This window comes from Archocentrus centrarchus, chromosome 13 (genome assembly GCF_007364275.1).
Source record: "Archocentrus centrarchus isolate MPI-CPG fArcCen1 chromosome 13, fArcCen1, whole genome shotgun sequence".
Lineage (NCBI taxonomy): Eukaryota > Metazoa > Chordata > Actinopteri > Cichliformes > Cichlidae > Archocentrus > Archocentrus centrarchus.
This window is the reverse complement of record NC_044358.1, coordinates 36,311,767-36,338,102: the sequence shown is the minus strand read 5'-3', so window position 1 is coordinate 36,338,102 and position 26,336 is coordinate 36,311,767. Positions and strand designations below refer to the sequence as shown.

General features: G+C 40.5%; 2 protein-coding genes across 3 annotated transcripts; both read left to right on the top strand.

The window, feature by feature from the left end:
• Positions 1–4,823: 4,823 nt before the first annotated feature.
• vwa7 (von Willebrand factor A domain containing 7) lies at positions 4,824–14,274 on the top strand. Its single transcript, XM_030743501.1, has 17 exons — positions 4,824–5,057; positions 5,652–5,900; positions 6,050–6,283; positions 6,400–6,496; positions 7,464–7,598; positions 7,758–7,953; positions 8,054–8,223; positions 8,707–8,819; positions 8,930–9,046; positions 9,697–9,909; positions 10,462–10,594; positions 10,681–10,833; positions 10,941–11,033; positions 11,118–11,398; positions 11,539–11,675; positions 13,309–13,468; positions 13,573–14,274. Exons 2-17 carry the CDS (start codon positions 5,658–5,660, stop codon positions 14,095–14,097), a joined length of 3,000 nt encoding a protein of 999 aa, XP_030599361.1. The 5' UTR covers positions 4,824–5,057; positions 5,652–5,657; the 3' UTR covers positions 14,098–14,274.
• Positions 14,275–16,585: 2,311 nt separating this feature from the next.
• On the top strand, positions 16,586–26,085 carry LOC115789922 (sodium- and chloride-dependent GABA transporter 2-like). Of its 2 annotated transcripts, none has more exons than XM_030743503.1 (14): positions 16,586–16,816; positions 17,433–17,567; positions 20,180–20,320; positions 20,486–20,573; positions 20,692–20,824; positions 20,920–21,054; positions 21,126–21,229; positions 21,343–21,467; positions 22,073–22,185; positions 22,275–22,376; positions 22,672–22,774; positions 23,055–23,155; positions 23,259–23,429; positions 23,628–26,085. In XM_030743503.1, exons 1-14 carry the CDS (start codon positions 16,657–16,659, stop codon positions 23,736–23,738), a joined length of 1,722 nt encoding a protein of 573 aa, XP_030599363.1. In that variant the 5' UTR covers positions 16,586–16,656; the 3' UTR covers positions 23,739–26,085. The 2 variants fall into 2 exon arrangements, with proteins under 2 accessions (XP_030599363.1, XP_030599362.1); XM_030743502.1 differs by having other exon boundaries at positions 22,275–22,412.
• Positions 26,086–26,336: the final 251 nt, after the last annotated feature.

Below are 26,336 nucleotides of genomic sequence, written 5' to 3'. Positions count from 1 at the left end.
TGACATTTTAAAATATTCTGCTTTCAGGTAGATTTATCTGCCAGTTAAGTTATACAACACATCATCAAACCACAGTGGCTTGATGATGTGAGTTTTGTCACATACACTACTGACTTCATGGAGGTGTTGCTAAAGTATTCACTCAGCCATCCAAATCATTGAATTCAGGTGTTCCAATCACTTTAATGGCCACAGGTGTGTAAAACCAATTTTATTATTTTAAACTGCAACCTTGGTTCTACAAACATCTGTGAAAGAATGGGTCGCTCTCAGGAACTCAGTGAATTCCAGCGTGTTACCGTGATAAGATGCTACCTGTGCAACAAGTTCAGTCGTGAAATTTCCTCATTACTAAATATTCCACAGTCAACTGTTAGTGGGATTACAACAAAGTAGAAGTGATTGGGAACGACAGCAACTCAGACATGAAGTGGCCACGTAAAATCACAGAGCAGGGTTAGCGGATGCTGAGGCGCGTAGTAAACAGAGGTCATTGACTTTGTGCAGATTCACTAAAGACCTCCAAACTTCATGTGGTCTTCAGAGGAGCTCAAGAACAGTGCGTAGAGAGCTTCATGGGTTTCCATAGCCGAGCAGCTGCATGCAAGGCTTACATCACAAAGCACAATGCAAAGTGTCGGATGCAGTGGTACAAAGCACACCACCACTGGACTCTAGAGCAGTGGAGATGTGTTCTCTGGAGTGATGAATCACACTTCTGTCTGGCAACCCGATGGATGAGTCTGGGTTTGGTGGTTGCCAAAAGAACAGTACTTGTCTGACGGCATTGTGCCAAGTGTAAAGTTTGGTGGAGGGTGGATTATGGTGTGGGGTTGTTTTTCAGGAGTTCGGCTCAGTCCCTTAGTTAGTCCCTTAGAACTCTTAATGCTTCATCATATCAAGACATTTTGGGCAGTTTCAACCTCCCAACTTTGTGGGCACGGTTTGGGGATAGCCCCTTCCTGTTCCAACATGACTGCACACCAGTGTACAAAGCAGGTCCATAAAGACATGGATGGGCGAGTTTTGATATGAAAGAACTTGACTGGCCTCCACAGAGTCCTGACCTCAACACCTTTGATTTAGAGCAGAGACTGTGAGCCAGGCCTTATCATCCAACATCAGTATCTGACCTCACAAGTGTACTTCTGGAAGAATGATCAAAAACGCACTCCTATACCAGAAGAAGCTGTTATAGTTGGAAAGGTCTACACATGTGTAGATGCGCTGCAGTACAGGAGTTACTGAAAGGAAAGAGAACTAGAATGACCTGCAAGTGAGTCAAGTGATGACTACACAGGTGCTGGATTGGTTACCATATTATTGTTTGTGTGCTTTCAAAGTGAGATTATTCTCTCTTATTTTTAACATATTGTTTCTCATCAATACTGGCACTTGTATTCTGTGACAGCTCTAATCCAAGTATTGAGAAAATTTGGAATAGGAAAAAATTACTGCACTGAAACATGTTTTAGATTAAATGAATGAAGTTTTGTAATTAGCAAAGTATATTTTATTAAATAGTGCTGTCTCTCACTATACTGCCTGTGTTAAACTATTTTACCCAGTGTCTTCTGCAGGTTCTCAGAGGGATGACCTGCCAGGCTGTACTTCACTGTCACACAGCCCTCTGCTGCCTCTGAGGGCAGAATTACAGTGTTTGAAGTCATGTTAATGACTGTCATCGAATACCTAAACAACAACATGAGATGGTGCTGCTCTGACCCTGAAAAAGTGCTGTGATTGGTGGACAGTGACAGACACTTCCTTTGGTAAATCCCATGTGACTGAGATGTCAACCACAGTTGGCATCAGAGCAAATCGCAGCGACTGCATCACCTGAAAAATAATGAAAAACTCTCCAAATATACACAAAGAGCTGGAACAGACATTTTACTCACTGCAGGTCTGATCTCAAATATCAATCCAATCCAATCCAACTTTATTTAAAGAGCCCTTTAAAAGACAACAAAGTTGAACAAAGTGCGTTCAAGATAAAAGACAGCAATACAACACAACACAAAAAATAATAATAATTTAAAAAGGATTAACCATAAAAGGAGCTCTAAAAAATATAAAAACAGTGCCCAAAATGACTCAAACTAACTAGAGACTAGCATTTTGAAATGCCTTAGAGAAAAAGTTTGTTTTTAAGTGAGATTTAAAGACATCTAGTGTTGGGGCCAGCTTAGCATAGAGGGGCAACTCATTCCATAGTTTGGGCGCCACCACAGCAAAAGCTCAGTCGCCCCGGTGTTTCAGTCTGGACTTGGGGACATCAAGTTGTGATTAAAGTCACTAGAAAATAAATTTAAATCAGTGCAATGTCTTCTGAAGTCATGCATGCAAGATTGTTTGTGCTTTGTAATTGTTTAACACTTTTTTTTTTGGTACTTTGTTTTTCCTGTGTATTCTAATGCATTTAACTCCTGAGTTGAAGAAAGAGGATAATAAAATGTGAATTTGAAAACTAAAAACTTCACTAATTTGTAATCGCCCAGCTCAGCAGAGGCCTGCCCTGCCTCCACCACAGCAGTGCAGTGGTGAGCATCTTTGTAATAATTCAACAGCAGTAATACTCATATAACTGCAAAATCAAAGCATTCTCTGAGATACTGATTCCCAGCCTTTTTCATCTGAAGTTGCATCTGTCACAGTGCAGCAATGTGGCAGGCAGGATGAGGACCCAAAATGCAGACTTGAGAGACTTGTGTAAACTTAAAGAAAACCACTTTCTTGTCTTTCTTTCTTTTCTTTTGTAGGCTTATGGCTTATGAGGAAAATAATCCAGAGAACAATGTAACAAGGGAAGAGCAGAGACAGCTGGGAATAAACCAGCCGAGACACACAGTTTAAGAGTTTATCAGCTTGAGTACTGATATTAATTTTGTGCATCAGGGAGACAACATGATAAGTTGGAGTCTGTCAGTTCAGAAACCACACACACACACACACACACACACACACACACACACACACACACAAGTGTGTTTTGCTATCTTTGTGGGGAATTTCCATTGACTTCCATTCATTTCTACAGCCTAAACCTTACCTTTACCCTTTTCCTAACCCTAACCATCACATACCTAACCCTAACCCTAACCTAAACTCAGTTCATACCTTAGCCCTAACTCTGACCCCTGACCCAAAAACAGGGTTTCCCCTTGTGGGGACAAGGTTCCAGTCCCCACAAGGAGCAATTGGTCCCCACAACGTAGTATATGTCAGGAAAATTGTCCCCACAAGGTATTATAAACATACGCACACACACACGCACACACACACACATACAGTTTTGTCAACAGAAGAGCACAACACAGTATCAAAGTTTGCCGGTGCAGCTATGCCACACTGAGCTTTATTATAGTTGGACTCAAAAACAGCATTATAATCAGCTGGAACAGAAACACAAATCTACCAGCTAAGAAACAGAAGCCAGAGTCTGAATATTTAGAGTGCCGGGAACTGAAGCTTCGTTTTTTAAGTTTTTCATGTTCTTTCTCTGAACATGAAAAACTAAGGAAAAATGTCTGTTTAACTCACATTTCTGGAATCAGAAGAACCTTCGTCAGCAGATGCTGTCCAAACAGCCGTCTCTGGGTGCGATGATTTCTCAAAATTTTTGTGCAACCCCCCCCCAAATCGTGCAATGCTAATTTTTGCTCATGTGGATCCCAAATTTTGTTTGGGTCCAGGAGTGCCTCCAGTCATTTGCATTTTAGTTTTATTTTGCACTCTTTAACAGCCTCTGAAGTTGTAAAAGAAGAAAAACACTCCATCATTCATATTTAAAAGTCAGATTATGTGCATAACTAAGGACAGAAAAAACACAGAATTTTAAAAGTATAACTACGTAAATCAGTATCATAACTTAAAATCTCCACAATTTCTTACTCTGTGACTATAGATATGTCTCTTACACACACACAACAATTCTTACAAAAAAAATACTAAGACAGATTCTGTATCTGACACATGGTACATGTTGCAAGGCACTGAAGAATATTTATGTGGTTTATGTGACAGACAACAATCTCAGCGTGCATTAGCCTCAGTGTACACAGAAACAAGTGTTACCTTCCTGCAGGTGAACAGGAAACACTAGTAAACTGCAAAGCTTTCCTTTTACTAGTACTTGTATGGAACCACGTGCAATGTCCATTAGATCATTAGATCTGCAGCTGCTTGCCAAAGTCTCCCACTGATCACTTTCTTTCACATTTTAGACACTAAAATTCCCTCTTGGGTGTTTTATGGCTTGCCAGGGCAGGGGTGTGAGGCCCAGCAACAAAACTATCTTCTCATCTCTTGTTTCTCTTTCAATTTAAACTCAAACACCAAACAGTTCGGTTCAAAGAACCAAAACAACCTAAAACAACAGAAAACCAAAAGCTGAGACATCCTGTATTCTTCATCACCTCAACCACAGTTCAATCCCACAAGCTCAACACTCTCTTTGGAGTTGTCTAGCAACTGATTCCCCTCTTTGCAAAGCCTGAATTGAGAGAGCGGAAAGAGTTGTAGCGTCTGCAGTTGTGAAAAGCACTGCTTTTTTTTTTTTTTTTGGTTTCGTGAGGAACACAGAGTGTGATAGATGACAATGAGGGGGGTTGGGGTAGGCCCCGGCTGGTAATATATGCAGCCCTATTGTTGCGATTCAATGCACCGTACTTTAATGGGGAGGTAAGGAGGGGCAAGGCGAGCTATGATGAGATATCTTTTGCCCCACGGTGCAGCCCTAAAGCTAAGAAACACACCCAAGACTGCACAGTGTCAACCAATCTTATATCTGAAGAAAGTGCCTCTTCAGTTCAGGTCTGGGTTCTTTTTTTTTTTTTTTTATATCTCTGAGGAGCAGATTACTGGCAAAAGCTCAAGGACACATAAATATGAAGACTTTGTTAATTTGTTAAAAAGACAAGAATGCTGTGATACTGCAGCGATTTTCTCCACTGACAACTTATGATATAAGTCTACGTTGTCACACTTCTCTGTACTCTGGATGCAGTGCTACTGATCAAATTCTACAGAGAGAGAGAGATACAGGATGAACTGAGGTGAGACTGTTTTTACCAAATTCTCTGGTTTTGACTAAAGCTCTGAACACATGTTTGAATTTCCCTGCTAATATAAACGCTAATAAAATATGGCATACAGTAGCTCATTTTTGCACTGGACTGTGGGTATGAGGCCAAGAAATTGCTTAAAGTGACCAACACTAAATAAGTTTTTGCTTTTCTGAAATTAAAACCAGGGAATGGTTATCAGTACTGTGACAGGAAACTTTTATTTGTCTCAAATGAAGAGACCATGACAGGAGCTTTGTGAAAGCACAGACTATGACAACAATAGCAAAGAATGTATCTGAATTAAGATGACAAAGAACAATAGGAGCCTCTGTGCAGGCAAGAGAAAAACCTGAGAGGATCTCTGAGGGGTGATGGTAAGGAGTGGGTGATGACATAAGAGCACACACAGGGTTGAGTGGCACAGAATGATCAAATTAGCACAAAACTTTGTTGAAAAATAGAGATCAGGTCAGTTCACATGCTTTCAGTTAAATGACTAGATCATGAAGCATTGCAAGAATCATTTCAGGCTAATGACAGTGTTTTTATTTTACAATGGGACCTGCTCACTCTTTCCTCCAGAGCACAATGTCACAGGGCAGAGGAATCTGGGAAAGAAGTCAGAGGCAGGTGCACCCGTTTGCCCTCGCTTACCTTCTTCTCCTGGCTTCACCGTGCATGGGCTTCCTGCCTAACTTTTGGTCTTGGGTGTTAACCCTGTCCTGGGAGTCGCACACTCACCAGTATATTACAGAGCGAACCATCCTAAATGTCACCCTGGAGACCCTAAGGGGAATTAAGAAACCTGAGGGAAACCATGAGAAAGAGCAGGTGAGATCGTGTTTGCTGAAGGAGTGACATCAGTGGCTCATAAAATCATTAAATGACCACTTTACTGCATTAAAATGGAACAATTTCATATATGGAAATTTAACAGAATTTGACCACAGAATTAATTTTTTAATGTCTAACCATCCCAGATCAGACTAGACCGTGGATTTTGGAGAGCTGTCGGAGAGGTGGTGAAATCCAATGCAGCCATGGACTTCCGGAGCTCCACCAGGTCTGACCCAGTCTACCACTTTGATTCAGAGCGTATTGAAGACGCCACAGTCATGTTACGACAGTTCTGGACAAACACCGTGCTCTCAGTACGGGCCAAAGAATACCAAAGTGCCCGTCGTAGCTTGGGTCAGCTGTTTCATTCACTGCAGGTAAGCTGCCACACAGAATTTAATGTGAACAACAGGGGAAAGGTTAGCTTGTGTATGTTTTATAAATTTGGCAAAGTGAAATGTTCTGGGTTTTTTTTAAACATCTGCTTTGTCAGGACTTCTACAGCCACAGTAACTGGGTGGAGATGGGCCAGCACTCCATATACCTCCACTTGCTTCAGCCAGAGGAGCCTGCTGTGCCTGTAGCTAAAGGTAATTCATGTATGTCATCATGCTATGGCTCATTTTAAGGACCAAAAATTGCTCATTGGCCAGGATGATAATGACATATTATTATAAAGGCTCTCTTGACCAAGTTAGTCTTTGTAATCATTCTTTTAAAACGGGGTTTTAAAAGATTCAGTTTAAATCATTCATTTAGAATTTAGAATAATTTATTGTCATTATATACAATGAAATTGCGTTCCAGAACACTCATCCAAGAAATACAAACAACAAAACAAACATGGGGAGACAAGCGTCTGAGGTCATGCAGCCGTTACAGGCGCTACCATTAGCAGGAAAACAGCACTAAGGAGAAGAGGGGAGTGGCTGCCAGCGGAGATGAGTATCCAGTATACTGTGATGGCCAGCCAGCTTCCTCTATAAGCAGGTCATGATAAGATGGAGTAGTCAGCCTTGGTTGCCAGGATACCAGTTCATACAGGTCACAACACGGGCGGGGGCGAAGAGCATCTGTTTACACAACATCTCCAGGAGACAATTTAGATAGACAGCCATCCAAGGCCGTCTGGGAGCCAAATTCCAAATACTACAATTGTTTTGGTTCAGGCCGTCATAACTGATTGCTGACAGACCTTACAGTTTTCTGGTTACCTCTCAGAAATCCAATCATCCCAATTTTTGGTTCTACTCCACCACGCAGAAAATATTGCATTTAGCACAGACACCCAACATTTCTGGAAGCCTGGATGTACATAAATCAATATAAGATATTCATCACACCATCCAAAAAGAATAAAAAATAATTCATGATTATAAATAAATTCATTTCAAAAGTTGGTGCCCTAAATCCATTCACGAAAAAGTTTATTTACGCAACACAGTGACACTAATTTATGGTTAACATTGCTGCGAATATGTATTCAGTCCTAAGAAGGAAATCCCATTTAAGCAAACGATGTAAAAAAAATAAAGTTGTCATAATTTCTGCTTTCAGAGGACACACCTACCTGTCTGGAGTGCTTCAGTACTACCTGTCGAAACAACCTTCTGGCAACACTGAAAACCACACAGGAAGACTCCCAGCTGCTCACCACTGGATATTTCAGCACTTTCCCCCCAAAACCTCAGGGTATGTCAGGATAACTTCAGCCACCTGCAGGCGTAGTGCTGCCACAAAAAAAAAAAAAAAAAAAATCAATAATGATACAGAATAGAGAATATTTTAAAGATTTTTTTTTTCAATTCCTTTTCAGTCTGTAAAGCTGTAAAGACATCATTTATTTTCCAGGTAAATGCAGTCATGGAGGTATTCTAGACAGAAGCCGCTACAAGAGTGCCAAAGGGGGCATCAACAAGGACAGCACCTCACCGCTCTTCTCCCCTCACCATTACCTCCATGACAAAGCTGCCACGTTGGCTACTGAGGCCACCCTGACTGTGCTGAGAGACCTCAGAGACACTGTGGGCCATAGAAACTTTCTCAAGTAAGCTTCAACCGCTGTTACATCGGCCTGAACTGAAGGGTTGTTGCTTCTCAAATGTCTCCTTACAAGATTCAGGTGATGATTGACCTTTCTGTGACAGACTCTTCAGTGTGAACCAGGGTCCTGCGCTGGTTTTTGTCATGGACACCACAGGTAGCATGTTTGAGGAGATCTACGCTGCTCGTCTTCGGGCTCTCTCCATCATACAGAGCCGAGCCAACAGCCCAGAGCAGCTTGGTACCTTTCTGCTGGTGCCCTTCCACGATCCAGGTGACAGCGGGTCAGAAACAGTATATGTGGAGCTGAAGGACAGATCAGCATGAAGAGCTTTTAGCCCCTGTATTGTGTGACTATGTGCACCACAATACACACATCGTTATATACTTTCGTTCATGATTTTTTTTAAAAATCTTTTCTGTGTGTAGAGGGTGCAGAAATTTGTCCCATACTAACTGTATGTTCTAAACAAAATTTGTGCCATTTTTACTGTTTCCCTGGGTCTCATGAATAATTGTGTGAACCTCGATATAGACCTCTATGACTACTTCTTGACAGCTTAAAGAGCAGAGTCAGTCTTATCCAACTGTCAGTAAGAAAACAAATAAGTGTATTTCTCAAGGTGATGAAGCATTTCATTAAACAGACCGTAAGGGCCTGTAAAAATTGCTCTTGTAATTACATTAGATTTCAAAGCTTTCAAAAAGCGGTTACTTATCCAGATCTTTAATAATTTCTACTTACTGTACTGATCAGGAGTGGGACCAGTATATGAGACTGATGATCCAGACCAGTTCATGCAGCACATGGAGAAGCTGATGGCCCTCGGAGGAGGGGATGAACCAGAGATGTGCCTTTCTGCCATCCAGGTACTTTTAAAGGATAAATACTCATGGGAAATAAGTGATGTGTGTGTGTGATTACATTTACAGTTTCTATAGATGCACATGCAGCAGCTAACGTGCTCTCTTGTTATTAGCTGGCACTCACTCACAGTCCACCGCTGTCAGAGATCTTCGTTTTCACCGATGCTTCCCCTAAAGATGCCCATTTGTTCGATGCGGTAAAGGCCCTCTCGCTTGAGAAACAGAGCAAGGTAGGTGCACCTTTGAAAGGAATTCTTCTTCCTCTCTCACACTACATTATTTTCAGTACAATTCAGAGTTGTTTTGAGATTATCAGCAAAGAAAAACACAAGTCCAGAGACGCTGTTTAGGAATACCCTATCTTTAAAAATATTCCAAATAGTCTTCACCTTATGTCACTGAAAATGTAGACCTTTGATAAGAGCGCAGATACAGATTATATGTGTTTCTTCAGAGAAATGGTAAGGTACTGCATGAATTCACTTTTCAGATGGGTTTCAATGGAAATCAGAATTTCCTGGAGAAACTGTGACTGCTGAAAGCTGGTGATTACCTGGCTGATGGAGCCAGCAGGACACACAGTGTATTGTAGTTTTAGTGACTGGCCGGAGGGTGGTGTTATTGTATCGTGAACATTTTTGACTAAGAGACTCAGATCACCAGGGGCCAGCTCTATTGCAGAGCACATTTGCAGTTTTTGAAATATTGATGAGTTCTCATTAAAAAAAAAAAAAAAAAAACATCACAATAACAAACTCATCTTGTTTACCTTCTTGTACTCAGTGTGCAGTTTGGGGAGAAAGTGTGGGGACTGCAGTCAAGCAAACTGTATTTCAGCATCCTTCCAGCTGTCACTCATTCTGGCCTCATTTTCCCACAGGTGACTTTTCTTCTTACTGAAGACCCCAACTACACCAAAGAGAGCCGAGGCAGACTGATGAGGAAGAGGAGGAGTAAGGGCCGTTTATCCCCTGATCGTTTTGCTCTCTACTCTTCATTGGCCTCTCTGTCAGGAGGACTAACAATATTCACCACCAACTCCGACATACACAAGGTCTCTACAATAGTGGAGGACAGCACAGCAGCTGACAAGGTGCAACAATAAGACCCTGAGATATGAAGCTGTTAACATGCAACCTTTTCTCTTTTAACCAAATGCAGTTTTCCTTGTTTTATTTCACTAAGTCCAGTGGTCTTGATTTCCCACCTTCATAATTCATCTATTGTTTCAAATTAGAAAGTTGTTTAAGGTCGTTATTTGTATTACGACTGATCAGCAGTTCTTCTCTTTTCAGAGACCAAATCTGCCAAACAACTGCTATTAGTAATGGGTTAATAACACCAATGCAATTTTATTTTCTCCATGATGATCAACATTTCTACAGCTTTTTAAGAAAGCAGTCTATGACAGCTGCAGCTTTGTGTCTAACATAAATGTGTCTCAATTTTATAAAATGCTACATTACAAAGTGACTGTAAATTCAGGTGTATTTTCACCACTTCTGTTACCTGACAAAGAAAACAACAGCTATTTTGTACACAAAAACCATGCAAAGTATTTTCTTATTTTTTTCTACTTCTTCTCAAATAAAGTTATTTATTTCTCAAAAAGTCTTTCGGGATACTTTTTCTTCTCCGTCCTCAGGTGACCCTCCTCCATGTGGAAAGTGACCAGGAGCTGATGTCTGTTCATACATTCAGAGTTGACAGCTCAGTAAAAAATGTCACCCTACATCTGTCTGGCACTATGTTAGAGTGTATCCTTACCAGTCCCTCAGGTAAATAAGACCAGTCTTTTACTTTTTTTTCTTTGGTTTTTGAGGGTTTGCTGTTGGTTTGAGGCTGTTTATGCTTCTCTTCTCAGACCAAAGCCAGTCTCTGCTGAAGGAGGAAGGCCCCCTCGCAGAGCTGGAACGCTTTCAGGGACTGTACCGCATCAGCCTCTTTTCTCCTTTACAGCCTGGCCAGTGGAAACTCCAAGCCAAGAGTGAAGGCCACCTCACATTCAATGTTATAGGTAAAAGAAATGACATGGTGGACATCAAGCTGATCAACTGGCAATGCAATTACAGCTCTACTGTATTATGAGACAAAAAGTATTTGTCTGTTGATCTGCTCCACCAGGTGACAGCAGTGTCGACTTCCTGTATTATTTTGCAACTGTAACCAATGAGACTCACCCAGGTCTGGCCAGAGTGGAGGGTAATCCCATTGCAGGTGAGAGATTTTGATGAATTTACATAATAATAGTGATGTATTAGTGGCAGCATACTCATAGGGATGCACCCTTATGATTTTCAGGTGTTCCTGCCTTACTGGTGGTGGCTGTTACAGGCCTGGCTTCAGATAAGGAGGCATCATTTAGTCATGCAACACTGCTGGGGGCTGAAGGGGAGAGTCTTCAGCAGGTGAAGCTGAACTCCTCCTCTTCATCCATCTATTCTTTGGAGGAGCTGGTAGGCTTGGTGGACCCTGTCCCCAGAGTCCCCTTCTGCATTCAGCTTTCAGGCCAGGACAGCAGAGGAAACAAACTGGAGAGGGTTTCCACAGAGATGGTGCAGCCCACTCACATTCAGATACAGGTAACTAGCAGTAATGCTGAACATGCTTCTGCGGGAGAAAGTAAAGTTTTTGATTACCTGAAATATTTTCTCAAGTGATGACCTTTCCTTGGCCAGTGGTCCACGCGGTTTTCACACAGTCAGTTTCACATGTTGTTCAGGTGCTTTCTGTTCCCCACGTCGTGCCTGGTCAGAGTGCAACGGTGGCCTATGGCATCCAAAACCACGGTGCGGGACGACTCTTTAGTTTGACAGCTGATGACGACTGTGGATTTCTTCAGACGAGAGAGCCGCGCAGGTACAGAGAAAAGTAAATGAATGCATCAGGTGCAGAGTGAACCCAGAAGAACTTATCTCACTACCTTATTTCTTATGTCTCCTTTGCTGGCATTCACTTTAAAGTCATGTACAGGTAATTGTGTGATTTGCACACTATTTAAACAAAATAAGGAAGTTAAACAAAATCATTTTTAAAAGCAGTCATATGATACAGCACTGTGCATAAGTCATGAGTCACCCCTCATTTATTTTAAATTTGCTTCCAAGGAGACAGACAGGCTATGTCACGATTTTTTGAAGTGGTCTTCAGCGGGAGTTCTCCAGGCTTTTCTGAAGGGCTTTCAAAGTTGTTCTTTGGAATTTGGCTGCTTTTCCACTCATTTTCAGTCCAGTCCTTGTACCTGATCATTTTCAGAAGAATGCTTTTTGTTTGTTAAGCCACTGACCAATGAGTTATTAAAGCCTCAAAAAGGCACCTACGCATGGGATGAACTAGTGTTGTGTCTACACATAACAGAAAACTTAGTAAAGAACCAATTTTAAATTGTATCTCCAGGTACTTTGACACTAGAACCCTGTCACAAAAACATATTTGTTACCATTTCTTTCTTTTTGTGAAAAGGCCAAATATAAGTTTTCCATGAACTAACAAGGTGATTCCCAAAGAGCTATTAGTCAGAAACATGATATATCTCAGCATGATGTGCAGTAATCATCATAAATAAATGAATACAGTAAATAAATAAAGTTTCCGAAAGTCATGTCCTTAAGAAAGCGGAAAAAAAATCCAGCAAAGACCTGACACGAAGCATCTGGCCCTTCAGGTGATCATCTACTGCTCACTGAAACTTCATCAGCTTCATCAGGAATGGTGTCAGTGGACGGGTAGCTGTCCAGAAGCCATTCTTAAGGACGGGAAACGGAGAAAAGGCTAAAGTATGCCATATTACTGTACTGAAAATCAGTGGTAGCAGGTCTTAGATAATGACAACAGTGTGTCTACAGCCATCTGTTAAAAACGATCCAGGCTCTGTCATGGTTTGAGGCTACATTTTAAGATGTGGTGTTGGCAATCTTGTTAAAATTGATGGAATTTTGAATGCAGAAAGTGTGAGCACATTTTGGTCCAGATTGGCAGTGGTTTCATTTTTCAGCATGACAACGATCCCACTGCCAATGCAGTAAAAGCATACCTGGAAAGAAAAACGTGCAATGGAACGCTGTCAGTCATGGATTGGCCTCCCCAGAGCCTGGACTTAAACATTAATGAAGCAGCGTGGGATCATCTTGACAGAGAACAGAACAAAAGGCAGCCAACATCCAAAGAAGAGCTTTGACTGTCCTTCAAGAAGCCTGGAGAACTGTTCCTGAAGACTGCTTAAAGAAATTACAAGGAAGCCTGAGTTCAGGCTGTGTTGAAGAATAAATGTGGTTACATGTTGGCTTTGAAACTCATTAAATTGTACAGACTGTTTTTGCCTTATATACGTCATTCCTGTGTATGTCTGGATATTTTAATAAATAACTGTGCCTATTTCCCTTTTTTTTCTTAGCAAAACATAAATGAAGTGAGGGGTGACTCAAGACTTTTGCACAGTACTATAAGTATATAAGAAAAAAAAAATTTACAATGAGGGTTTTTTGCCCTACAGGTTCCCTGTATCAGAACAAGAGTCTTTCCATGGCCAGGTGTCCCTCCACATTCCTGCCACAGCTCAGGCAGGGGCGACAGTCACTCTTACACTCACCGTACACGATCTCGATTCTCCTGACTCCGATTATGCAGTGGCCTATTTGACTGTGGTCCCCCAGGTGAGGAATAAGAGAAAAACTGCAGGATATCCTGCCTTTCATGCCTAAGTCTGAAGTGCTTTTTGGTTTTTCATGTGCATGATGATGTTCTCTGTTGCCTACAGGATTCAGATACATCCCCACCATCCTGCTCAGCTGCACGAATCCAGTCTAACTGTTCTACAATTTGTAATGCAACTAGCTGGAGTGTGTCTCTGGCTGTTTCAGACATTGGTCGCTCTGGCCTTCATGCTCTCCAGCTGCAGACGGGTGAAGGAATTCTGACTTTATTCCGCAGTCCTCCACCTTCAGAGGACAGTCTTGGAGAACCTGACCTCAACCAGCAACAGATACAGAGGGACAAAACTACAAAGGGGGGCTACCTCCATCACCAGACTGGAGACCCCCCTTTGAATGTTTCTGAATGGGTGCTAGATTCATCTCGGTCACTGTGGGTGAGGTATACATCCAGCTGTTGTTCTGCTCAGGCAGAGATGTTAGTTTGGGACAAAGCTGGAAATATGAAACGCTGCCATCTAACACCTGGTCAGAAGCGGCAGCTACGAAACAGCAGTACAGAAAATGGACAGAAAACGCCCACAGGCTGCTTTTTCTTGTTGTTAGGACTGCTGCTGTTTCCTCTGCCTTAGGCTGATGTGATTACAAATGTTTTGCTGGTCAATATTATGTGTTGATCACTTCACTCCATCAGTCCAGGTAGTGACGGTACAAAGCTTGTTCTCTTTTGGAGGACAAAAATCAGAAAAACAATGAATATTTTTTTTTCCTGAAATGCACAGAGTAAAGAATAATTCATCTTTTATTGCTCTCCATTTTATTTGGCTACAACTACCTGCATCACTACCTGGGTCTACCTGGGTTTGGGTTTGAGAGTCTTTTGGATGAGAGGTAAATAGAATAGAATAGAATAGAATAGAATAGAATAGAATAGAATAAAATAGAATGCCTTTATTGCCATTATACAGAATGTACAATGAGATTGGAGGGCCGCTCCTGTTCAGTGCCATTCTGTAGAAAGTCAAACTCTCTAAAATATAAAATAGAACTTATACAGAAAATAAAACAGAATGTATAAAAATACATTGAGCCAAAAATAAAATAAGTATATACATATAACAGTGAAGATAGTGAGTATTGCACTTGGTGAATGAATATTGGCTTTGACACAATATAGAACTGATGGATATTGTTCAGTATGAATAATATAATATTGCACAGAGATGTGGGTATTGCACAGTTAGAGTGGGTGAGCGTGAGAGTTCAGGGTGGTGATTGCTCTGGCGAAGAAACTGTTCTTAAGTCTATTTGTTCTGGCTTTGATGCACCTGTAGCTCCTGCCAGAGGGCAGCAGGTCAAACAGGTCAAAGCCAGGGTGTGAGCTGTCCTTCGTTAGGTTTTTGGCTCTGCTGAGGCAGCACGAGGTGTAGATGTCTGTCAGGGAGGGGAGAGGGCTGTGTTTTCAAGAAACGAAAAGAAGTCCAGTTGCCCTTTAAGCAAGAGGGAACAAGGAACAAACCTACTGTAACACTAGAAAATACATAAAGCAAATATAACATTTAACAAACCAAGAACCAACAGAATATTTACAAAAAAAAAAAAAAGCTTGAAAGACAAAAAACCCTCAAAATGCTGAGCAAACTAAACCAAGACCATGACATGAACACCATGAAGCAGTGGGTGAATAAATATACATTTGTGCAAAATTTGCTTGTGTAATTGTAGAAATCACACAAGATTTTCACAAACAATCACAGCTTAATTTATTCACATGGGCACGATGCAAAAAGCATTTCTTCAACACATGAACAAAAAAGATAAACACTGTAACAGACCGTGTGATTTCTGCAACACTATTCAGAGCAGTGTTAAACAGTGGCTCATAATCAGAGCATGACTAACTTTACCTATGCAAATTCAGCCCAAGCTTTCATGGGTTTTCACTTTTTTCCTTTGAGGTAAGAAGGCTGGAAAAAAGGGAATTTTGCAGAGTCATGCAGCTTGTTTATACTTAACTGAAAGATCACAAGAATGCATTGAGAAAGGCTCCTTTCGTGCCTCAGCTGCATAATTTTAACTTGCAAACCGTTCAAGTACTTTTCCATGACCCCTTATTAACCTTCACTGTTGCAAAATCCTGTTACTCAGTAATTCATCTGAAATTCAGCCCCCCATCTTCAGAGAACCACCTTGGAGAGCATGGCCTTGACCAGCAACAGATACTGAGGGAAAAAACAACCTCAACATAACCACAAGGCCTCCTTAGAGACAGAAGACACTCCCTCAACTGCATCACCCGTTTTCTGCTTCAACCGCAGGATTTTAACTTGCAGTCTCACTGCGTTTTCATGACCACAGACACCGATCATTATGACCAGTGGTGAAGTGGACAGCACTTCATCATGGTATGTGTGAGTCTGCAGGATATATTAGGGAGCAAGCGAACATTTTGTCCTCAAAGTTAATGTGTAACAAGTTAGCAGTTTGACAAGGCCAAATTGTGATGGCTTGATGGCTGGGTCAGAGCATCTCAAATCTGCAGCTCTTGTGGGGCGTTTCCTGATCTGCAGTGGTCAGTATCTATCAAAAATGGTCCAAGTAAGGAACAGTGGTGAACCAGGAACAGGGTCATGGGTGGGCCTCACCTCAGAAGTTGCAGGACTTAAAAGATCTGTCGCTAACATCTTGGTGCCAGATACCACAGCACAGCTTCAGGAGTCTAGTTGAGTCCGTACCTGGATGGGTCAGGCTGGCAGCAGAAGGGTGACCAACTCAACATTAGTCAGGTGGTCATAATATTTTGCTTGATCCTTGTGTGGTTTATTTCAAACCTTTACTTTGGCCATCATAAAAGACTGTCAGGAAAAGCTCAACACAGGCAAACCAGCTGAGACTCCTGTAGCACATGTAAATTTGAATCTTTCATTTATCTAAAATGCATCTACAAAAACATTCGAATAGAACAAGAAATCTGCATATACATGAAACCAATGTAGTGAAAATACATTTCCTCAGTTATTCATTTGAAATTCATTCTCAGCCTGAGGTTAATCAATATTTCCACTGAAAACTTATTAACTGATGGAGCAGTTGCTCATTACTCAAAATAGAATAAGCAGAGTATATAAAGGCAGTGATAACCAGGGCACAAAGCACAGAGGTATCAGTGAGTTCACCCTGAACTTTTGGATATGTGGAAAAGAAAATGCGCACAAAGAGAAATTCAGCCAGAGGTGGAAGAGCGAGGACACTGGGGAAATAAGGTGGAATTTCTCCTGGCTGTGGCAGGAAATGTTGTCGGCTTGGGGAACGTGTGGCGGTTTCCTTACCTCTGTTACAAAAATGGAGGCGGTAAGCAAACCAGAAGCTCACTACACTCCTAACACCTATATTTAATTTAGTTAATACATTTATTTAAAATTCACTACACAAAAGTTGTGTTAATGTTGTAGGATTTTGTTGATTGTTAACAGCACAGGCACATTAAACTCCAAACAATAACATATAGCTAGCTAAAAAGAAAAAAGTCCACAGCAACACAGCACCAGGATCATTTTGATCAAAATGGAAGAAAACACTAGTAGTAATATATAAGAATCTGCCTCTTATAGTTTTAATTGCTAAATCAACTTTCACAAATGAATGAAAGCTCTAAAAGTGCAATTCATTAGTAAGAATTTCTTTTTCCCATATGGTGTCTTACCTTTGGCAGTGCATACAGATAGTTATTAATACCAAAATGACCTAAAAGCTCCTAACTTCAGAACTAATTAAACTTCAATCACATTATGCTGCCTTTACTGCAGACCATTATGAGCCCATAGTATGAGAAACTGAAACATGCCATAGTGGATCGTTTGTATCCGAACCATATACTAGATCCACTATTTCAGCCATTATTTTAGAGTGTGCGTGTTACCCAGAATCTCTACAGCAGGTATGTTTGTTGTTTATGTTGCAAATTTAGGTGCATTCCTGGTACCATATCTGGTATTTGTGGTAACCTGTGGCTTACCCCTCTTCCTGCTGGAGACAACTGTGGGACAGTACACCCAGGAGGGAGGCATTACCTGCTGGAGGAAGCTATGCCCACTAGCAGAAGGTATATTGTTAAGGTCCTTCTAATAACAAGAAAACATCATGTAGAGTACCAGCCAAAAGTCTGGACACACTTAACTTTTGTCTCGTACTGTCCTTCTTTTCTACAAATATCTACCGTGAGTCACAGTGTTGTACAACTGTGGCTCAAACTGTAGTTAACAAGTTAACAAGTAGTTAAAGCTAAATCCATTCTGTACTTATTGCAACACTGAATTTAAGAGTGCATGCCTTAATTGAGAACAAACATAACTGGCAACATTGTGCTTTGCAATTGTCAGTGATTTGCTACTATTCAGTCTGAACTGAATAAGATGTAACATTTATGCATTAAAATTTCTAAAAGTTATTAGACTAATATTGTATATTTTGTTCAGTTGTGTACATCATCTCAAATATTTTCCAATAATGTTCAAAGGATAAATAAAAGATGAATAAATGACACCATTTTAGAGCTGACCAACATGAAATGCACCCATCCCAGCATCTGTCTTTATATACAGCCTTTGTTAATATCATGTTAGCTAACATCACTTCCAGATATTTCACTAAAATTAATGATGCTGTATTTGGCTGAACTTTGACAATGGGACAAACTATTGATTTGCATGTCATTGAATGAGATAAGTATTCGATGTAAAGGTTGGAATAGGAGAAACTGATTCTGTGGACAGGTGTGCTTTATACACATAATAACTTGAGCTGAGGAGTATCTGTAATTGACTGATTGATTGTAATTTGTGTGCCACATGGGCACACAGCCAACCTGTGGAAGACAGAAAATTGGCTGGGTTATATACTGCAGAATCAAATACTTACTTCACTCAGTGACATGCAAATCAATTGATAATTTTATGTAAAGTGTTTTTTCTGGGTTTTTGTTTGATCCTCTGTCTCTCCAATAAAAATAAACTACCATGAAAATAAATGTTCTTTACTTTATAAATGAGCAAATATAAATGTGCAAGATATTAATCAGAGCAGCTACCTAAAATCTGCTCCCAAAGAGGTAGATTATCCCGTCAATAGTTTTACATCTTTACTGCGTATAACTCTGGATACTGTGGCTCCTCTGAAAAGGAAAGCCTGACTCTGTGGTATAACACACAAACACGCAGCCTACAGCAGATAACCCATAAGCTCGAGAGGAAATGGCATCTCACTAATTTAGAAGATGCTCATTTAGCCTGTAAAAAGAGTTTGTTGCTCTATAAAAAAGTCCTCTGTAAAACTAGGACATCTTACTATTCATCACTAATCGAAGAAAATAAGAACTGAAGCCAGTTTTAAAAAGAGTTAGAGCTTTGTTGAGCCAAGTATTCCTTTAACTTCAACTAGTAATGACTTTATGAATTTCTTCACAAATAAAATTAGTGAAAAAATTATTCATAACGGTCTTAAGGACATATCTTTATGTTCACCTACTTTCAGTACTGTTGGTATTTGTTTAGACTCTCTCTCCAATTGATCTTTCTGAGTTAACTTCAATTGTTACTTCCTCCGCCCTGCAACAGGCTGGCGACCTGTTCAGGGTGTACCCTGCCTCTCGCCCTGTGACAGCTGGGATAGGCTCCAGCCCCCCCCGCGACCCTTAACAGGATGTGCGGAAGCGAATGGATGGATGGATGTTACTTCCTCCAAGCCATCAACATGTTTATTAGACCCCATACCTTCATGTCTTCTCAAAGAAGCCGTACCATTAATTAATGCTTCAATCTTAAATAGGATCAGTCTATCTTTATTAGTTGGCTATGTACCACAGGCTTTTAAGGTGGCAGTAATTAAACCGTTACTTAAAAAATCATCACTTGACCCAGCTAATCTCCAACCTTCCTTTTCTCTCAAAAATTCATAAAAGAGTAGATCATCTCCAGAGGAATGGTTTATTGTATCAGTTTCAAAGTTTCAGTCAGGGTTCAGAATTCACACTAGTGAAGGTTAAAAATGATCTTCTTATGGCCTCATACAGTGGACTCATCTCTGTGCTTGTAACTTTCGATACTGTTGACTATAATATTTTATTAGAGAGATTAGAGCATGCCATAGGTATTAAGGGTGCTGCACTGCAGTGATTTGAATCATATTTATCTAATAGACTGTAATTTGTTCATGTAAATGGGGAGTCTTCTTCATGCACTAAGGTTAATTATAGAGTTCCACACGGTTCTGTGCTAGGACCAATTCTATTTATATTAAACATGCTACCCTTAGGCAGCATTATTAGAAAGCATGGCATACATTTTCATTGTTATGCAGATGACACCCAGCTTTATCTGTCCATGAAGCCAGATGACAGAAATCAATGAGTTAAGCTGCAGGAATGTCTTAAAGACATAAAGGCCTGGATGATTCTGAAGGCAAAAGAGAGTCCAACACAGTACTAGCTTCATTTTACTCAATAAAGTATCTGGTGAGAGTATTTTGTTTCTATTTTGAGTAAATTGTGTAAAACGTGTTTTCTAATAGTATTTTAATTATCTTTTCGCATTTTTTACTAGCGTGTTTGTATACTCGGTCATAACCTGAGGGTAAAGCCATTTTAGTAACTTTGAAACAGTCTGAGTGGCGGATAAATGGAGATTTTTGTAATATTTGCCTGTAAATATGGCCTTTCAGGGATTGGCTATGGTGGACAGCTGATCATCTTCTACAGCTGTATGACCTACATCATTATTCTGTCCTGGGCTTTGCTCTACTTTGTGTTCTCCTTCAGCTCTCAGCTCCCCTGGGCCTCCTGCAACAACTATTGGAACACAGGTAAAATGCAAAGATTGTAAGGCATGCAGATATTTTTGTGATTTATATTACTTTTATAGGTTTTCCATCTTTGTCAATAACTGTTTTTTTTTCTCAATAACAAGCTGTCATGACTGTTAAATTATTTAAGCTATTGTCTTGACACTTTTCCCACCATCCTTTCAGATGACTGTGTAGATTTTTCATCAAAAAATGACACCGTCCACTGGACCAGTCAGACTAACTCAACTTCTGCAGCCACAGAATTTTGGGAGTACGTTTATATAGATGGACTGAAAAAGCCTGCAGACTATTCTCCACATCCCAATTATCCCAAGTTATTTAAAGCTCAATAAAACATTTTGTACCTTTTGCATCTCTTTTACTTCTAGACGACGAGTGTTGGCGATCTCAGGGGGCATTGAGGAACTAGGCAGCATCCAGTGGGAGACACTGTTGTGCCTAATTGCTATGTGGGTCATCTGCTACTTTTGTATCTGGAAAGGGGTCCGATCTACAGGAAAGGTATGTTTACAGGCTGCAGTGAATAGCTCTGAATACAGTACAAGTACATATGCAGTAAACTTTTAAATGCCTTAAACCATTACTTTTTCCCACAGGTGGTATATTTCACTGCTACCTTCCCTTATGTGATGTTGTTAATTCTTTTGATTCGTGGCCTCTCTCTTCCTGGTGCATCACAAGGAGTGATGTTTTATCTTCTGCCTGAACCCTCCCGACTAAAAGACCCTCAGGTACAAGCTCAAGGCTATGACAGTGTAGAGTGTAGGTGGGCAAGTGCAATACTGTGGCTTTGTTGGAACAGGTGTGGATGGAGGCTGGGGCTCAGATCTTCTTCTCGTACAGTATCGGCGTGGGCTCCCTAACCGTGTTGGGAAGCTACAACAAATACAATAACAACTGCTATAAGTAAGCACTGGTGAATGAGTGAATGAGCTTAACTTTGGTAGGCATATTAAAATCCTCATATTGCTGCATGCGGTGACTTCACAGAGCTTGCACTTTGTTTTTGTGATTTGCAGTGACTGTCTGATGCTGTGTTTGCTGAACAGTGTTACCAGCATTGTAGCTGGTTTTGCTGTGTTCTCAGTGCTGGGATTCATGGCTCATGAGCAAGGCGTTCCCATTGCAGAAGTGGCCGAGTCAGGTATATATCACAAATATGCAACCCCATCCTCCTGGAAGCAGTGTTACATTGCTTTACAATATTATGGCAACATGCCACAGCTGGACTTAAATTTGCTCAGATTTAGGAATGATCTTCGTGGACTCTTTTAGATTATGGAGTGCCTCATAAAGTGATCTGTTGACCTATTAGTTAGATTCTTCAGTAGTGGGCTTATACCTAATCTATGGAAGCGTGTTTCAGCCGCTCAAAACAATGTTTTTGCCATCCAAAAGTCAAAATTTCAGATTATTATGTCAAAGTTTTGGGATAGGTATCTCAAAATTTCAACACAGAAGTTTAAGTCAGTAAGTCAAAATTTTGAGATACCTAACTTGAAGTATTTGCCTGGCAAAAAAATGTTTTCTTCAGTGGCAGAAACAAACCATGTTCAGCATCATTCGGGTTCCAACGGGCAGGCTGCGGTGTAATGCCTGCTTTGGTGCCATCTTGTGGACAGTCAAACACATGAGTAGCACAGTAACACTTGATTTACCCCTAAGCTGATATGAGCAGGCACAAGTGGCTGACAAAGCTGTTACATTCTCTGCATTCCTGCTGTCTAGCATCATTTGGTTGTGTTTCAGGTCCAGGCCTGGCATTCATTGCATATCCTCAGGCTGTAGCCATGATGCCCCTGCCTCAACTGTGGTCCATCTGTTTCTTTGTTATGCTCATTCTCTTGGGTCTGGACACACAAGTAAGACAAGCATGTTGATGAACTCTCTTTAGAACATTGCACTGATGCTTTTAAATGTACTCTGCGTGTTTCGTCCGTTCTCTGAACAGTTTGTTGCCATGGAGGTGGTGATGACGTCTGTCATAGATATGTTTCCCAAAGTGATGCGCAGGGCAGGTCGAAGGGAGATTTTTCTCTTTCTCTTCTGCATCGTATGTTTCTTCTCTCAGCTTGTCATGATCACTGAGGTCTGTATGTAATGCATCACTGCCGAAAGTGGTTTTAGAAATGTGTCTGTGGGTCTGAAAGAAAATATTAAACTAACCAAGCATTTGTATGCATATATGTCTGTATGTATCCTATTTCCTCCTTAAGAGGTGGGCCAATCTGACAAAAACTTTAAGACTATGAAAAAGCACCGCGGGCCTTTCTAGTATAAATTCATTTTCTGATTTTGGTGAGAAAAATCAATGCATATAAAAAAAGTATGTGTGTCATTGTTTCTAGGGAGGAATGTTTGTGTTCCAGTTGTTTGACTATTACGCTTGTAACGGAGCCTGCATCCTCTTTCTCTGTGTGTTTGAAGCCCTGGCCCTGGGCTGGGTATTCGGTAGGTATCCTTTGATATCTTATTAAATGCTTTTCAGACTACTACCTGCTGTCTCTGACTGTTACCAGGAAAACTAATGACGTCACCATAATGACATAATCAAGGACATTTTCTCAGATTTAGGAATGATCATTGTGGACACTTGTTAAGACATTATAATGCCGTTATTACAGGACTGAGTATGACTCCTCTTGGCTGGTAACTGGTCTCTATGTGTCATTTCCACTCACACTAAGTGTGGCCATTATACACCATTTATCTGATCTCTTCTCCTATCAAGGGGCAGATCGGTTGTACGACATAATAAAGGACATGACAGGCATAAGGGCCAACTTCTTCTTTAAAATCTGCTGGCTCTACCTCACACCGCTGGTCTCACTGGTGAGCTGGGCTTTAAGAATTCAAACAGCTACAGACATTAAGACAGACAACATGTCCACACTCAAGTTTCCACCTACTAAACCATATCCTTTTGTTTTCTCAGGGCTCTTTTATATGTTCTTTAATTGAGTACCAGCCTCTGACCTTTAATCGGTGGTACGTCTACCCATCCTGGGCATATGTGCTGGGGTGGGCACTGGCCCTCTCCTCCATCCTGCTTGTGCCAGGACTGGCCCTGTTTAAGCTGGGCACTGGGACTGGGACGCTAAGTCAGGTGGGATGACTGATTTAAAATTAAATATATATTGTTAAATAAAAATGACACTATAATATGCAACAATCCAACTAACCGTAGCTTCCTAGTACAGGCTCACATCCCAACTAGATATGTTCTAGTTTTTTAGAATTGTAATAAAACTTTTAAAAACAGACGGTCACTAACCTGCTTGTGAATATTTCCTCAATTTTGCAGCGTTTCCGTCACCTGTGCCAGCCTGACCTTAAAAACTTAGAGAACCAAAGGAGAGAAACTGAACTGCAGTCCATCAAAGAGGAACTTCTGGAGCACGTCACACCAAACTGATATAAAAGGTCATCTGGTCCTGAAATCTGCATAACAACAAAGATTTGGAGCTGAATGCGATATCACTTTCTCTGCTTTTTCTTCTTTTTTTAAATCATCTTTACACATTTTAGCCATATCATACTGATTGTGGATCCTGAGCCTGCTAAGAAACATATCACTCCATGTGTTGTGGAATTGAACTGAAGTTTTCCTTCTTATTGCTATTAGCAAACCTCACTCTATTTTGCAATGCAGAAATACAGTTAACTACCACTGACCAGTGTCTGTGCTATGTTTCAGTTTTCTAAACCACAAAGTGCTACAGTACCTGGGCACTTTGCAGTTACTGAGCTGACCAGGAACTACTCTGGATACTTAAGTATTCTGGAGTCAAACATGAAGCCATCTATCTGACAGCTAAAGCTGGGCTCAAACTGGTTCATGCAACAGGACAATGGTCCCAAGCACAGCAGCAAATCTACAACAGAAAGACTGAAAGAAAAAGAATCTAAGTGTGGCAGTGTTCCAAAGTCCAGACATCAACCCAACTGAAATGCTGTGGTGAGACCTTAACAGAGCTGTGCATAAACAAATGCCTGCAAACCTGGACTGCAGAGGCTTGAAGATGGTTTTAATGGCTCCCACCAACACGGTCATGTTATCATGACAGTTAAAATAAAAAGAGCTGATTGATTGATTTCATTTTATAAAAAGAATTTAGAGCAAGAAATCTACAGAATATGATGGCCCAAGGGTGCAGATCCTAGAAAGAATTTAAATTTATGCTGCAGCATGCAACAATTTAAAATGATCTCTATTCCTATCTCTCATATTAGATAGATAGATGTAGTCATCAGGCAGATGGAACATGAGAAATACCAAGGCCTGAGAGAAGAAATAGAGGATGTGGAAGGTGACAGTAACAGTGTTTCCCCGGAACAATCGGAACGCTTGGGGCAGTGACCCCCAAACTGGGAGAGTGGCTCCCAGTGGTAGTTCAAATGCTTGAACTTTCATTCTTCCTTTCAGTTCATGCAATCCACCTCCTCCACTACCCAAGAGCTTCGTCCAAGCCTCCATCTTGGTCTCCACCACCACCAGCGCCTAGACTCTGGGATTCCCTTCTGCTTCAATGGGCCGTCGGAGTCTAATCACCACACAGCAAATTGTACTTATCAACAAATCATGTTCAATTTATGCTAATGATCTCTCCTTAATGAAATAATATTTCAGATCAAGAAAAGTGTAATCACACAATATAAAGATGACAACTACTTTTAGTTGACTAGTACAATGACAAAGCTCTCCTGTGGTTGCTAGGGAACATGTTGGCATCATATCTTATGTAGATAAAAACCTTCAGGGGCCGAAGACACACCTGTATGCCAAGTTTGGTTGCTCAACTCCTGCTTGTGTAAGAAGAGCTGGCAGCCAAAGAAACACAATAACACACACAGACAGACTTTATGTAGTAAGACAGCAAATATCTTTTTCATATTACTTGTAAATGATGGGTTAACTAACTAAAATATTGCAGACCATCTATTCTTTTTATACTTTGAGAGAGGGGAGGGCATGCTGTACATGAAGCCAAAAATCACATCTTGTTCTGAAACAGTGCTTTGACCCCAGTGCAGTAAAATAAATGAAAAGGGCAAAAAACATTTTTGCATAAAGTATGATATTCCTGTCACACCTGATCTGTATTTTGATCCAACATTTAAAAGGACCAATAATGTAAAGTGTTCGCTTTTGGAAACCCATTTTCCCCAACAGTCTCTGTGAGAAGAATAATTTTATTTTCATGTGTCAGTAGGTTATTTAATAAGAAAAAAGACACACAGTGCAGAAAAGACCCCAAAATCCAGCAACTATACTAGAAAGGAAACTACTTCCATGGCTTTCAGGAAGCAGAGACGGTGCTGCACGTCTCCTACCCTGCCAGTTTCCATGGCAGCAGCTCGATTAATTCAAGGTTAAGTAAACATGTGGCACAAAAACACAATAATATGAGACTCACCATGAAAAGATTCATGCTGAAAAGACTATTTTTCACATATTGCTTTATTTAAATAGCTTAATTAAGAAAAATCAATAGTAAAAACTACTTTAAGTTTCAGAAATGTGTTCATATGCACAAAGGAGAATAATCTTGCACATAGCCACTCAGCTGGCATACGTTTATACCCAAACACTGTCAAACTTTCAAACCTATAAAGCAAACTGTTTTCCATCTGTGAGAAAAACAAATAACCGTTTGAAACCATCAAGTAGTTGCTTGATCCAAAAAAACAAAATCAAAGAAAAAAAATTAAATGAAAAGGAAAAGAGGATGAAAGTAGAAATAAAGCTGCTATATGAAAGAATGTGGTGTGAGTGGATACATAGAGCTTGTGGTGGAATTGCCGCCATTTTCATGAAATGTGGGCTGTGATTGTAAAAAAAAAAGAAAAAAAAAAAAGGTAATGATCAACAACAGCATGAACATCACAATAGCCTGTGATGGTGAAGTGCCCTGCTTATTAAAAAAATAAATTAAAAAAAAAAAAAAAAAAGCTGTAAGGCTTTGTGGAAAAGAAATTGGACAGAAATCCAATTGTCCAGTGTAGCGTTGTG